At 41.4% G+C, this 16611-nt stretch overlaps 1 protein-coding gene across 1 annotated transcript in view; it reads left to right on the top strand.

The window, feature by feature from the left end:
* Positions 1-16611, top strand: part of FAM184A (family with sequence similarity 184 member A) — a 167849-nt gene that overhangs the window by 64894 nt on the left and 86344 nt on the right. The window contains 4 exon segments of the mRNA XM_037894706.2: positions 4510-4644; positions 13240-13245; positions 13248-13421; positions 14469-14666. Coding sequence (XP_037750634.1) covers positions 4510-4644; positions 13240-13245; positions 13248-13421; positions 14469-14666 — 513 coding nt within the window.

Genomic DNA, 16611 nt, shown 5'->3' with positions numbered 1-16611 from the left:
CAAGGACTGGTGTACAGTCCTACCTCCTGTACTCCCACCCCAAAAAAGGCTGAGAAGCACTCACTATTTCGTTCCACGTAAAAGAGCGGAGTTTTTTGTTCTCTCACCCATCACCCAGCTACCTGGTTGTACAAGTAGCCGCTGAGAGATCCGGGCTGCAACACCCCAAGATCTTTGTACAAGCATGCTAAACACCTCGTCGTCCTAGGGAGGAAAGTTTTCTTCCTGACAAGCCTCATATTTATAATTGCCACCTGCCAGGCCCTGTTAGAAAAATACATTTTACTTTTCCTCAATTATGTGAAATTGTTGGACTTCAAAGATAAACTCCCTCAGGAGGATAAAGTCCAATTCTGGAACTCAGTTGATGAGGGTAAATTGGTAGCCACAACGACACTTAAAACTGCAGTAGATGCTGCTGATACTGCTTCCAGAGGGGTGGCAACTGTAGTTGTTATGAAGAGGGGATCTTTAGTTGCTGTCCTCAGGTTTCTCTAGAGAAGTCCCAAAGTACCACTGAATATTTGCCCTTTAATGCAGCTAACTTGTTTAATGAAAAGACTCTCGGGTATCTATATTCTCACCCCAAAGAGGAAGCATCACATGCAGGGGTACAGAACAAGACCAACCCCAACCCCTCAACCATTTTATCAGTGCTGTATCTCAGGAACCACAATGCCAATGATCGAGTTACATGGCTTCCTCAACATCTACTGCCTTCCCCTCCTCTCAGTCCACAGCTGAAGAGTTTCTTTTAATGGGACTTTCAATCAAATACTGATTGATTTGCCTCAGTATTCTGCCCACCCAAGTTTTTGGTGGCCACCTCACCCGCAATTAGGAGGGCAATAACAATGGACAAGTGGATGCTGGAACTTGTTCACTCCTGCTATCCACTCAAGTTTCTGTCACTTCCTACCCACACCCGCCTTCCCTGCCTCTTCTCAGGAAACAATCTCAAGAGGAAATCCTATGTCAGCAGTTGGACTCTCTTCTCCAGCAAGGAGCAATAGAACAAGTTCCATCTCAACATCAAGGGAAGGGATTTTACTTTGCATATTTCCTAGTCCCCAAAAAGAATGGAGGATGGAGACCAATTCTTGATCTATGCCAAGTAAATGTATTCATCTTAAAATTACAATTCTGCATGGTCAAATTGGCATCAGTAATTCCTTCTCTGGAAGAGGGCACATGTTTCACAGCTGTTGACATAAGACACTTACTTTCACATAGACGTTCACCTATCCCACAGAGGGATAGCCAGGGCTGCGCCATTGACTCGGGCCAATAGGCCCCGGTGCCCTCATAGCAAGGGTCACACCAGTGACTCTGGCCAATAAGTTATGCTGCCCGGATAGCAAGGGCCGTGCCCGTGACATACAGCCCCAAGACCAGAGGCAACCCTAAACTCAGCTGTGGGGCTGTAATGTGCCTCTCTCCCACCCCAAAAGGCTGAGGGGTGTACCAGCCCCACGACACTTCCACTCATCCAGTCCCAACATATCCAAGTAATGTTAGACAATATAATGTCTTCTATGTAAACAAATGAGGGGAACAAGATCCTTTCTCCTGTGTGTAGAGACAGTCAACTTCTGAAAATGGTGTAACACAAACCACATAACCCTATCAGCAGTGTACCTACTATGTGCGCAGAACTCCCTAACAGACAGAATCTGCAGACCTTTTTCCACAGACCATGAATGGGAGATTCACGATTCCATCCTGAATGAGGTCTTCACGCAGTTGGGAATGCTGTCTTGGACCCCTTTGCCTTGCAAGCAAACCCCAAACTCCCCCTCCACAGCTCCAGAGCAGCTCTAGGCCAAGGCTTGAAGAATGATGCCCTTCTACCCTGAACGGACCGTCTCAGGTATGCCTTCTTGCCCATCTCACTAAGACCACAAGTGCTGTGAAAGATTAGTCATGACAAGGTTCAAGTTATCCTCATTGCACCCAACTGTCCAAGATAGTTCTGATTCTCGGACCTCTGGAGGATTAGAACCTGTCCGACTATCAATGTCTGATCATTTCTGGATCTTCTCATGCAACACAACAATGTAACTAGGCACCCCAGTGCAGGACCTCTACAACTCAAGGCCTGATATTTGGATAGGCATTGAATGTAGAATGCTCTTGTTCACTAGTGGTCCAATCCATCCTTATTCAAAGTAGGAAGGATTCTATTAGGAGATGTTATTCGGCCAAATGGAAACATTTCTCCTCTTTGGAAATCACGTGCTATTTTGACAAAGTAGCTAGAATTCCCTGTTACTTTAGATTACCAACTCATCCTGAAGACGTTGGGCTTCTCGATAAGTTCCCTATGGATCCACCTCATGGCAATCAGCACTTTTCATCCTCCAGGGAAACTTCTAACACCACAATGGGATCTCAGTCTCATCCTCTCACTTCTCACCAGACCTCCCTTTGAAGCATTAGGCACCTGTTTTAAGTTCCCATCTCTTGATGAAGGTTGTCTTCCTAAGTTCTGTTACATCAGCCAGAAGGATGAGTGAGCTGGGAACACTCATGGCAGATCCATCATATACCATTTTTCAAAAAGAGAGACTCTTTCTTTGTATCCACCTGAAATTGATCCCTAAAGTACTTTCAGACTTTTACATAAATCAAACCATCCAGTATTTTTTTTCAAAACCTTGTGCTTCTGATAAGGAGAGAAGATTTCACTCCCTAGATGCCCAACAGGCACTGGCATTCTATCTACAGAGAACGAAAGCAATTACAAAGACACCGCGGAGGGGTTGAGAGCCCGTTCCACCAGAGCGCAAGCAGCCTCTGTGGCATCTCTGTATGATGTACTCTTAATAGATATATGTAGGGTGGCTATGTATAGTTCCATCTACACCTTTACAAAATGTTATGCCTTGGTCCATACTGACGTCCCTACACCTGTAGCTGTAAAAAAGTATTATGGACATCCATACCATCTGCATCCTTGCACCCATCTCCCGACTGACTACAGCTTATTAATTTCTCACATGTTGAATACACATAGTGACCATCACTTGAAGAAGAAATGGAGGTTACTTACCAGGAACTGGAGGTTCTTTGGGATGTGTGGTCCTTTTCTGTATTCTACCACCAGCCCTCTGTCCCCTCAACTATGGATCATGCCTGGGTTCATGGTAGAAGGAGGAACTGGAGAAACATCAGTCCATACTGCCCACTATATCCTCAGTTCAGAGCATGAGAACAACTGCAAATATGAGGACAAACAGACACTGCTTACTAAAAATCTCTAAGCTCAAGTGCATGCTGTGCATGCATACTCATGTGTGGAATACAGGTAGAGACCCCATATTCCAAAGAACTTCCAGTCACAGGTGAGTAACCTCCATTTAAGTAACTTGAGTTCTTCAAGATCTGTGTCCCTAAGGGTACTCCAATACCTTCCCTCTTTCCCTTCTGCGTTGGAGTGTTTTGCTGGACTTTCATGGTTGAGAAGGAACTGGACTGGCAGTGGGTCCGCCCCTCTCTATATACCATCGTACCACAGCACAAGAGTGTTTAGGGTGCAGGCATGGACACATGCTGACGTGGAGCACCCATAGTGGGTCACATCTTGAAGAACTCAAGTTATTGTGTAAGATAAGTAGCCTCTCCATATGGGACCATGCATTTAAAGACTGTATCATGATGCTTATGTACGAGTGGGCTGGATTAAGTTTGCACAGGCTCATGAATTCTGGCATTTCCTAACTTCTGAGTGCCTAATTTTGCGACCTTATTAATGTTCTAACAAAGGTTTTTTATATTTATTATGATTAGCGTATGAAATATTTATATATTTCCACATAGTTACCTGGTATTGGTAAAATGAATATATCTGAACAGTGTAGAGTTTCATCTTGCCTTGTGCTATATGGCTATGTAATGAAAGATCCTCTCATAATCCATATGCAGAAGGGGATAAAGTTATGGTTGTGATGGAAACCATAATTTGTTTCTGTGATTTCCAGTTTCTATTTTAAGATTACATTAACATTGATTTTTATTATTTCCACTGAAAATCTCTTTAAACAAATGTATATGTGGATTTCCTTCCCTCTCCCCCTTAATTTATTTTGGAAATCATTTTTCATGACTGTTAGCTAGTGTGGCTTCAGCCTTGAAAAGGGGAAAATATACATTTTGTATGGATAGTATGTAATGGCTGATTAAATCACACTGATCTTATCTGATTGTGGATCCAAATGTGGATTACAGAGGCAATAATAAAAAACTGTAGTCATCCTAACAATATGATTATATATAGGTTTGTTAAATTTGATACAGAGATCAAGTACACTTTATAGAAATAGCAGGCTTGCTTCATAACACTCAATGTTAATATGTGTGTCATTTTATGTATAAGATCTTGTTTTGTATATGAATAATAAGCCTTATAAGCTGAAATGTCATCTGTATTTATACTTTAAATTCGTGCTTGTTAAATTTAACAGCATTATTACGTAGTGTTAATGAATATTATGTTGTATGTTTCCTTAGGTGCTTCAAAAACAGCTAGATGATGTCAAGGAGGAGGAGATATCATTGTTAAGCAAACACAAGGAGGTGGAAAGTGAGCTAGCAGCTGCTAGGGAACACTTACAGCAGCAGGCCACAGATCTGTACTCAAAGCCAGTATGTATGTCCATAACTTTGTGTGTAAATGAGCTCAAATATTAATTCAGGATGATACTATTATTTTTTTCTATTTTTAAAATTATACAGCTCTAGAGTGTCTGTGAAGAGTTTTGCATTGTCCCTAACAAGTTCTGAAAGGCTTTTTTCTTGTTTTAAAAAAAAATTAATGTTACTTGTATTGTATTTAGATTTATATTTGCTTTACAAGCTGTCATACTATTTTTAAATGCATTTTGAAAGTAATTGACTTTTATTAAGTCGCCTAATTCTTGGTAAAGGCAGCTTTTGATTAAAATGTCAGATCATTCTAACTTTTAGGAAAGTGTATTCTGGATTTGTTTGACAATAAAGACAAAAAGTCCCAAGTAGAGGTTCTTCAAGGCTAGGTACAAGCAGGGGAGGTATGTTTATACCTGTCACAGTTTCAGGGTAACTTCACCTATTTTCCCCCCCACACACCCTCTCACCTCATGATCCACTCCAGGTGTGCCCAGTCAGGTCTCAGGTGTCCAGCCATCACTTGTCTATGGTAGGGACCACTGCCCCACTCATTTCCTCTCCAGGGGTTTTAAGGCTGCACACCACCCTGCCTTACTCTGCAATATCCCCAGCAAGCTAGTCTGCCTAACAGCTGGTGCCTGTGCCTTGCTTTCTCTGAGGTTTAAGAACAGAGTATTGCCAGCAATTACAAGTTACCACACAGCTCTTTCTAAGCAAGCTCATTTATTCTTAAGGTAAAAGCATCACAGGGAAAACATACTAAAAACATAATTTAAATACACACTAAACATATGGGGAGGCACCCACCAGTCTTATAGGGCTCTAGTAGCCCAAAGTCTTTCCAACCTTTCCACAAGGTTTGGGCCCCCCCTTGGACAGAATATCCTTACTGTTTGCTGGATTAGAAAGAAGGCCTTGAGTCAGTTTAAACCCAGTCTTTTTATGTCAAAAGCCCTTTCTGTGTCTGTTGGTCTCTGAAAAACCCAGTTTGAGTCAGTATATACATACCTCCCCTGGGGGTGGTATGTTTACAACCTAAGTGATTCACCTTACTCACCCCCTACTAGTTTTGGTTCCTGGAGGGAGCTGTGGTGACCCTTGCCCCCTGGAGTTGCATACAATTCCTGGCCCACAGTGATACATAAACATAATATGGCATGGTCCTCAAAGCTACTGCATTGGGTTGCAATATTTGTCACAATATCATTAGTGAAAACGATTGTGGAATTTTGAGAGTGGCCAGATGCAAACCCTGTTCTGCCTATAGTCATGTCTAGGTTATTTGGGCTCTCTTTTTTGATCTTGCTGAAAGCTGATTGGCGAGGAAATCTTAACTTCCAGCAGTGGTCATTGTCACCTTTGAGGACCTATATAGCAGAACTGGAAGCTGGGTATTCGACTTAAAATCTTGAGGAGAGCTGTTCCATAGGATTGTCTGGCTTTCATCTTTCTCTGTGATGCCAATACTGAGTTGGCCTCCCTCTCCTGCTATCTCCTGACCCACAATCTGAGCAGTAGATTGGCTTTGAAGCTGAGAACCAGAGTTTGAATCCAAGAAGTGTCTCATTGACACTCTCATTAAAGGAGAAGAGATTCTTTTAGGTAACACTCTTGAACAGGCACTCTAAGATCTCGAGAACTAAAATAACACTGTATCATTGTTTAGGAAGCCTAGTTCATGCTATGCTTTCTCCTACTGTCACAAAGATTACTACTCTTTCAAAGGTCCTCTTAAAAATATCTCCTTTCCTCTCTAAAATAGAGAGATATTGTGGCCATAGAGCATCCTGAAACCGGCAAAAGCTGGTATATGCTACCAAATATATCAAATAAAGCTTTTGATGCCAGATGTACGAGTACATGACAGATGTGGGCGACGACATCTGAGTGATGGGCTTCTCCATTTTTGTTACCTCTGAGGAACATCATGAATGACCAGTGGGTATTGCCTCTTATCTCTTCAGAGCAGAAGTTACTAAACACTTCCATAGCCTGAGCTGTCTTCAGGCTGTTCTAATCTGCTCCAGCTGGCAATACTTCTAGCTGAGAATAGCAGGAGCACAACATCTTGTTGCCATTCTTCTTCCCCATCTCGTCCCCAAACTCCTTGTGTCCAGGGCTGTGCTGGCTCTGTGCCCGCTGGCTTTCTCATGTGCTGGCAGAATCCTTTGCATTGCTGTACTGATGCAAAGGGACCAGAATGGGACAAATTATCTGCTTCAGAGTTCTGAGAAGGTGAAATAGTGCTGTAAACAAAGCTGGGTGCCAAAATTCTAAATTACCAAGTGATCTGAGTCAAAGGGCAATGTAGGAGCAGTCCATTAACTCCACATTCAGAAAACACTTCAAAGAACTTTAATTTTCTTTTATGAAACAAAATGTCCTTAATGAATTTTAAGGACATGTATCAGTGTTATTGCTCTGTATATTTAATATCTTCATATAGCATCTGAAGGGTTGATCATTGCTGTGGATTTAAGAACTCAGTAACATATTTAACTGTATATTTGAATACATTCAAACTCCAAAGGGTGTAGTGGGCATTCTTCTTTGAATGGCTTCTGCACATTCTTACTTATGGATGTGTCAGCAATGTAGCTCTGCCAGTGGATATTTCTCATAGCAAAGTCTGCCTGAGCGCACTCTTGCACCTCTTGCCCTTCCTCCACTGTTCCTGGACATTGAGGGTGAGGCTGTAAAAGGGGGCGTGGTGCTCCAGCCACCTCAGTTTCTTCCAACATCACTTACAGATGTACCAGGAACTTCGTCAACGACTTTTCAGTCTCAGTGCCTTAGCTAGGTCTCAGTTAGTATAAGATTTAGCTTTTAAATTTAATTTCTTTCTAGTCAGTTGTAGTGCTCCAACAGAGGTGTGCACAGCTGATGGCAGATCCAAAAGGAAAAAAGCCAGGATTTCCGAGGTGTGCCTCTGGCCCTGTTTACAGCATCAGACACTCATGTTTGGTGTCTGACTTGTTTGGGGGAAGGTCATGCTTCATCTTGCTGTGCCATTTGTACCACTTTCACCCCAAGAGCTCACAGGGAATGAAAAAAAATAGTTCCAAGTCTGTAGGATTCGTGAGTACTGATAGGCCTACTTCATCCCCAGCTCCTTTGGGGACTTAAAAGCAGCATAAGATCCTGTCCAAAGCATTCTGCTACCGGAGTCCAATCTAAAATCATGTTACCAAGGAATCCACCGTCGTCAAATTTGATGATGCTGGTGTCAGCCTCTGTTAGCAGAGCCATACCTCAGGAATGCAGTCCTTCGGATCTGTCATCTCCAGTCCCTAGCCAGGAGGTGACAGACCTTGCAGGTATCTGTCTGTCTGCTGGCAGAGTCTGTCTGCACACTGGAACCCCTTGGCTCTTATGGCCTCCGTTCCAAGACCACCTTTGGAACACAGGCCAAAACCAAAGGCTCATGGTGATTATGAATCCCAAACAAAGCATCATACCCCAATTTCATGAGCGTGGCGGTTCCAAAAAATATTACTGGAGACACCTCAGACTGCTCAGCACCATCCACTTCCACTATTACAATAGTGGTCCAAGTACATAAACCAGACCTGCAGTCAGAACCATACTCTGATCCAAAGGCCTCCCCTGGTTAGGGATCCTTCGGGGCGGGGAAAGATAAGGGAATTAAAAGAAGAATTGTAGACTCTGATACCCTTACTCCCTCGTCTTCACTCAGAAAGAAAAGAAACACCCCCTCTGTTACAGATTTCCCCTCAGATTTGGCTCCTTCCACTCTCACACACGCTCTCCAGGTTCCCCAGGGAACTGACCTTCACTATTTTCTATACTGTACTTACCAAGGCCAGTAGTGTCTCTAGTTTGAGCTACATCAGATCCACATTTGGATCCACAATCAGATAATGATTAAGGCTAAGATAGACCTGTTAATTTGCCACCTCCTCTCCTTCCTGGGAGGGTGGATCATATACACTAGAAAACATTATACTGACATCATATACAGATCATTTAGACAAAGGGAACACCTTTACACTACATGGTATTATGATAGTCTGACACTGAATACTAAAAATGTTATATACCTCCCTTGGTTAGATGACTTTACTGCTCTTCACCTTCCTTACTGGCATTTTGGATCCAACTCATCCAGCTCTGTCTACATCTCCACTTTAGAGAGACCCTTCTCCCATGTTAGCCCTGACATGTTAGAATACGAAACAGGAGGTTCCACTGAATTCCAGGATGCCAGCATGGAACCAATCTCCTGATGATAATATTTGTGTGTGTGTTGAGGTGGGGGAGGGAATCTCCTCATCTTCTTCATCAGAAGATGCTATTCATTTCCATGAAATGCTAGAAAGAATAGGTACAATACTGAAGATATAATCTTTCACAGTGGAAGAAACCTTTCATCCTGTATTCAGTACTTTGGGATCTCCTTCCAACAATAAAATCACTCTCCTATGTTGGAAGGTTTATTGCAGCTGGTCAAGAGAATATAATCACATCCTGAAATGGGTCAAGCTGTGTTTTTAAAAAGTGTTGGACAAGCGTTATCAACTATCATATGAAGGGTTTTCACTCTTCCACACACATCCAGCTCTTAATTCACTGGTTGTTGCCGTAGCTGTCCAAAGAACAAAAGGAGGATAGGTACACACAATCCTGTCAGCCAGAAAAGGGAAATAGCTTAACAACTTAGGCAGAAAGGTCTTCTCATCTGTTTCACTTGGCATTAGGTTTTCTAATTATCAAGTTAGAATGTCCATCTTCTCTCCAAGGTGGTACTTGTTCCTGGCCAATCTTGCCAGATCCCTTCCTAAAGACCAGAAGAAGCTGGCAAAAGCCATGAAAATCACTCTCCCATGTTGGAAGGTTTATTGCAGGTGTCCTCATTTGACTTCTGTGATGCAGCAGCCTGAGCAGCGGCTTCAGCAATAGCATTAAGGTGATATTCATGACTGAGATCATCTGGCCTTGCATGAGAGATGAGAACATGTGTGGAAGACCTTCCGTTGTGGGAGATGGTCTGTTTGTTCAAGAATGGACGAAATCCTAGAAAAGCTGAAACGTACTAAGTTCCACAACTAGTATAGAGGGGTCTATCAGCCATTCAGAAGAAGGTTTGATGTTCCTGCCTTTAGATATCATAAACCCAGAATATTCGTCTTCCTCATTATCCTACTTCACGCAGAGATGGCAGTACAAGCAATCATCCTCTTAGCAATGGCTACAGAGAAGGAAAATTGTTAAATTTCACACAAAGGGCAAATCAACAGTTTCCTTGTCTTCCACACTAGGGCTTAGACCTCATGTTTGCTGAGACACCCAAGAGCATCAGATCAACCTTGATCCGTCCATGTCCCTCCCCTCTATTTGGAAAAGAAGACTTTCCCCACTCCTTCAACATCGGGCATGCCTTCACAACAGACAGTTGGATCCTGAAATTATACAGAAAATTTATTCTATTCAGTTCAACACAATACATCCCCCCCCAGTCCTCTTGTCCCTTCTCTCTTCAGGGACCTTTTCATGAGAGTATGTTAGGAGCAGAAATCCAGTCTTTAATGTAAGCAAGGAGCCATGCAGAAGAATTCAAGGGAATTCCATGGAAAGAGTTTCTAGGCCAGATACTTTCCGATCCCAAAGAAAGATGGAAACCTTCTGCCTATTTTAGATCTGTGAAAATTCAATCAATTAATTAGGGAGTTCAAATTCTTTGTGTTAACCCTGGCATCAGTTATGTCCTCCTTATCCACCCAAGAATGGCTTGAATCTTTCGGTTTTTAAGAAGTGTATTTTAGAATTATCAGACCTACACATTACAAATACCTTCATTTCATCATACGAGAGGACCGCTGCCGCTACAGAATTCTCCTTTTCCCCTGCTCAGGTGCATGGGAGTAGTCACAAAGTTTCTGTCTGCAGCAGCAGCACATCTAAGGTGACAGGGTATCCACATTTATTTCTATGTAGATGATTGGTTCATCAGTGTATCCTCTCAGGGAGGACCTTTCAACAGTTACGGTACAGACATGATCCCTCTTCAAAAACTGAGGCTCAGAATAAGCTGGAAAAAATCACAACACCTGTATAGTCAATCCAGTTTATTGGGGAATTCTGGATTCTTGAACAGCCATAGTCTTCCATCCAGAAGGAAGATTTATGAAAATCTTGATGGCAACAAAGACTCCACAAGAAGCCCTGTCAGTGAAGTATCCGCCTCAAGATGAGAACTGGCTAGCAAAGAATTATCTTCCAAATTTGGACAGCATGTTCTCCAAACTGACCGTTCGGAAGGAGGTACTGTCATCCTTCAGTTGGTAAATTCAGCATCATAGTGTTTTGGAAGGAGTAACATTCAGCCCCCCAGCTTTGTTAACTATGATTGCCTCAAACGTTTCATACTTGGGATGGGGAGCTCCCTTGTACAACCTAACTGTCCATGGACATCTGAACCACTGGAAAAGGACTCTGCAAATGCTAAAATTAAGAGTATTCCATTTGGATTTCAAATCCTTTCTCCTCATCTGCAAGGCAAAGTCATCCATGTATCAATAGACACAGCAGCCGTGTTCTGTGTGAGCAAACAAGGGGCCCACTCCAGGCAACTGTGCAGAGAAACAGTGGCACTGTGCGACTGGTGCATCCAGCACCATATCTACCATATAGCCCTACATCTCATGGGCAAAGTCAACAGGCTTGCAGACCAGTTGAGCAGAGACAGAAGTGAACAGTACAAATGGTCACAAAATCTTAGTAGTAGATGAGAGATTCTTTCTTTGGAGCTATCCAGACATAGACTTATTTGCAAGCAGATGCAATTCATAATGCCCAAGGTTTTGTTCAAGAACTGGAGTAGAAATCCAATCCATATCAGATGCATTTCTGCTTGACTGGGAAATAGGTCTCCTTTATACCCTTTTCCCCATTTATTCTCTCTCAAAGAGTCATAAGAAAAATAAGACAGAAAAAGCAAGAATAACCTTGATTGCCGCAGCACAGGTGAGACAACCAACGTTTCCAGATCTTCTTCTTCTGTTCAGAGGGAACTATCGGTCTCTTCCACTAACCACAGATCTACTGACCCAGCAGAACAGATGTATTTACCAGCTGGACCCCAGTCTCTGCACTTGACAGCATGGACCATAGGATTGTGACAGACCTAGAAAAGTCCCACTCTCTTGAACTTTCTCGTGTCCTGATAAATTCCAGAAAACAGTCAACTCTCAGATGCTATGTTTTCAAATGCAAAATATTTTTAATCTGGCCCAATACTAACAACATGGATTCAGAAACATCTTCTGGGTACTGCGTACCAGAATACCTACTTCTTTTAAAGTGATTAGAACTCTTTCTATATCATTCTTGAAAGTCCACTTAGCAGCCATTTCTGCACACCATGCATTTATTGATAATAAGGCTAAATTCACACATGACAGAGTCAAGAGGTTCACGAAAGGAACAGTAAACATTTTCCTCCAGTAAAGAGCTAACTCTGACTTGGGATCTTAACCTAGTACTTATTCAGTTCATGAAACTGCCTTTGAGCCAATGGGGTCACTTAGTTCTCCTTTCAATCAAAACAGCCTTCATTACAGCAAGTGCATCTGCTAGAATTGTAAGCAAGTTACAGATCCTCATGGCTGACCCACCATTCACTGTATTTCACAGGGAAAAAGTCCTCCATCTGCATCCTAAATTCCTTCCCAAAGTTGTAACAGATTTTAACCTGACTCAGATCAATAACTTAGCAGTATTCTTTTTTAGACCTCATTCTCATTCAGATGAGGCAAAGCTTCATGCCTTAATTGCCAAGAAGTCACCAAAAGTTTTTATTTCATTTAGGGATGCTAATAATAAAGAAAACATAATTACATCTCAACATTTGTCTAAATGGATTAGGTTTTGTACAGAGGAAAGCTGTTTTGTCTAGTGGAAAGCTACAAAAAAGCTCTGCCCCTCTTCCAAGGGAAAATATGGTTTCCATGGCATGCCTCAAGCTTATCCCAATTTTAGAAACATGAAGAGCTACAACCTGGAGCTCTATTCACATTTTCACAAAGCACTACTCACTAGATCTAGCATTCTGGTCAGATGTTCAGTTTGGTAATGCAGTACTACAATCCTTATTCAGTTAGGACTGTGCATCTCAACTTACAGAGATTGTGGTACTGCTTATCTAACTATCCCATGAGTGGGAATGTGCTGAGGCGATTTGAAAAAGAAATGAAGGTTATTCACCAATCACCAGAATTATTTGAGATGGACTCGGCACATACATACTTTCCTCCTCCTCCTCCTCACTTTCTTCTTTGGAGTGCTAATTTAAACTTTTGAACCTTGAAGAGGCAGTGGAAGGAACTAAGGCGACAAGATTATCATGCCCCCTTTTTATACCCTTGCCCTCCAAACATTGACGAACAGTGAGGAAGGGAAAGGAGGTGGGATGACAGCACTCCAATGGGAACTGCTGCAAGAAGTTTCCACTGTCAGAGCTGCATCACTGGACATCACTTGGGTGGGAATGTGCAGAGTCCATTTGTAAGAATTTGGGTTACAGGTGAATAATCTTCATATCTGAGATTTTAAATGGTGGTTTTCTTTTTGTAGGTCACATAGGAATTCTTCAAGCTACACAGATGACACAGGAAGTTACAATAAGAGATTTGGAATCAGAAAAATCTAGATTAAAAGAGAAACTATCTCAGCTGGAAGAGGAAAGAAATCTATTGCAGAGCAAAACACAAAGTCTGGATGAAAGACAAAGGCAGCAGATTCTGGCACTGGAAAAGGTAAAACAACAAAACCAGTTCTTTTTATTTTAGAACAACAAAATAGAAGCCTTACAATTCTAACTGGAAATATTAATGAATTCTGAAATATCCTAACTCTTTTAAAAGACTGGAGTGACTGACTGACTGGAGCAGTGATAGCACATTACACTGCCCTGTGAGGCACATATGGTACTGCCAACTTTTAAAGTTACTAATGTAGATCATGTGCATTGCAGAGTTGAAGGTGATAGTTTCAGCTGAGATAAAGACAGAGAGGAGGCAGGTGCAATGTTATCCAAACTGATTTCTGGCATCTGTTGTGCTGCTTGATTCTTGAAGCAGATTGCCAGTAATCTTCCTATGTGTCTCATCTCCCAGAGTGCCTCCGTGAGGTGGGAATGGGGTTGAGGTCAAGGAAAAATTGAAAATCAGTAAGCCTTGAGAATGTACGTGACGGGGCAAATATAGCAAACTAAAACTTGAGCTAATGTATAATGATTCTTTAATTGTTTCTTTCTGTTCCCACCAGTTAAGATCAGGATGATGATATAGGTTACATATAAAGTAATGGAGTCGAGAAACGCGTACTGGTTTAAACTGTTATGTTGTTTGAACAACCTTCCTTATGACTTTTGTCCTGAGAGGGAATCATAATAATGAATTTCCTCCTTGCCTCACTACACACCAGCACTGGTTCAAAACTAAAATAAGAAAGAAGAAGGGCTAGTTTCCAAAACGATGTTTGTAGCTCAGAGAATAAATATTTGGAAATTGCCTGTAGATCTGAAATTTGTCTGCTGTTCCTTTACAAGATAAAATAGAGCAAAAAAAGAGACAATAGATTTTAACTTCTTATACTTAGTCTATAATTAAATACCTTTTTGAGTATAGTTTAAAGATCTGGTTTAAGGGTATTTATTCTGTGCTATATATATATGAAGTATAATTGTTTTCGAGTATTTGTGTAAAACGTCTAGTTTTTCCTTTTTTTCTTTTTCTCCTTACTGAAATAGACAAACACTTAAGAATAGGTGATTTGGAATTTTTTTTGTCTGGCTTTTACAGAAGGTAAATGAAGCAAGGGAAACGCAACGAGAGTATTATGAGAAAGAGCTGATAAAGCTGCAAACCAGATTGGAAGGGGAAGCTGCACAGTTAAATGAGGCTCATTCTAAGACCTTGGAAGAATTGGCATGGAAACATCACACTGCGATTGAGGCTGCACACAGCAATGCTACCAAGGAAAAGAAAAAGCTGCAGCTGGTAAGTTAGGAAGAAAGCAAACCAGGTTCCAAGTAAGAAAGGGTGTTTAACCAAACTATGATAAAATGGTGTATGCATATGTATAGCATGTATTAATTCCCTTATTTCATTAATTTCATTTTTAATCCCTGATTCTCCTAAGAGAGCTTGATTCTGGTACATTTGCATTTGTAAAGAATAACAAAGGGAATTATAGTGCTTTGGGGTCCTTTTATATACAACCATGCACACTGCAATTCCTAACTGAAATATGGACAAGTTGAGGGTGATATAGCATTCCTAGTTGCATTAGCTAACTTGCTTATTGATTTAAATACATGTATACAGCAAAGCCATAGTTGCACCTTTATGGTTAGGAAAAATAGTATATTAAAGATTACTCTACTCTTCAAACTTTTGTGGAAAAGTGAACGTACTTTTGACAAGATGCAGGAGCAATCTGTGTTGCCCATTGAACACACAGTTAATTTCAGGATAGCTTCCCCATGTCCTTGCACAGGTGCTTGGGGAAAGAACTATGGGCCTAATCCATAAATCAGTGAAGTCACTGAGTCTTTCCATATCCTCAGTGAGATGAGGATCTAGCTGTTTAGTAGTGGCTGCATGGCACACAGTGGAAGGAAAATGCCTTTGGTAGAGCTCCAGATCTAGAGTTGTAGGACTGGGTTGAACTTCAAGGTAAAGAGTTTTTGCTGCTGCATTATTGCTTTGTTAAAATATATTTCTTTGTTATGAACACTAACACTTAAGGAGAATAATTTCTCACTGAAACTGTTTTCCTTTTGTATTGAGTATTTCCAATATTTTTCAATGCCTACCTGTTCTGTATTGTCTATGGATTTGGCCAATTAAAATATTTGTAGGCCTTATAGGTGGATTATTATTGTAGATTTTCTCAACTGTGCTTTGCTCCCGTCTACTTTCAGTGTTGTTTTATTGTACTTGTTTTGTTTGTTTTTTGGTCTTATAAATTATTTTAGTTTTGATTTTGGAAGGTGTGCAGAATAAACGGTGGTTCTTAAAATATTTTCACCAAATCATTATATTGGCATAGAAAGGACCTTTATTTGTTAGCATGCAGTTGTTGACGAGGGAAGGTGGATTTGACTCCCTGGGAATAGAGAAATGTTAATGAGCTATGGATCCTTTAAGCTGTGGGTTGCCAGTGGGAATCCAACAAAGATAGGTTGTTGCTGAAAGTTGTAGATCTCTAATGGTTGTTTAGTGGCCTTTGTGAAATGAGAGAGACAGGGTAGCTGAGGCAATACCTTTTATTGGACCAGCTTCTGTTGGTGGAAGGTATAAGCTTTCAAGCTTCACGGAGCTCTTCTTCTGGTCTGGGGAAGGTAACCACAGTGTCTACGCAAAATGCAAGTTGGGACAGATTGTTAAGCATAAGGAGTTGACACATGCTGTAGGAGACCGTTTAAAATGAAGTGGTCAACTAGGGGTTAAAATTGTTGTAATGAGTCATAAAAATAGTCTCTCTGAGTCCATGGTTTTCAGTGTCTAGCAGAGTTATGAATTTAAGTTCCTAGGCTTGCCTTTTGAAGGTGTTGAGCAGGTTTCCTTTGAGGATGAGGAAGGAGAGGTCAGCTATGGAGTGATTGCTTTGTGAAAAGTGTACACCACGGGCAGCCTTTCAGAAGTGGTGTGCTGAATCTTCATTTATTCCCTCTAATTTAAGGTTTCGCGTGCCAGTAATACATTTTAACATTTTTTAGACGGTCTCTCTCTCTAAGTCTATATATTGTGTAACTAAACTATTGTCGTATGTAAAGTAAACAAGATTTCAAAATGTTTAAGAAGCTTCATTTAAAATTAAATTAAAATGCTGATCTTACACCACCGGCCCACTCAGCCCGCTGCCAGCCTGGGGTTCCATTCACCTCGGCTGGCAGCAGGCTGAGCGGGGTCTGCGGCCAGGACTCCAGCCGGCAAGGAT

This window comes from Chelonia mydas, chromosome 3 (assembly GCF_015237465.2).
Source record: "Chelonia mydas isolate rCheMyd1 chromosome 3, rCheMyd1.pri.v2, whole genome shotgun sequence".
Classification (NCBI taxonomy): domain Eukaryota; kingdom Metazoa; phylum Chordata; order Testudines; family Cheloniidae; genus Chelonia; species Chelonia mydas.
The sequence above is the reverse complement of the archived record's forward strand: the minus strand, read 5'-3'. Positions and strand labels throughout refer to the sequence as shown.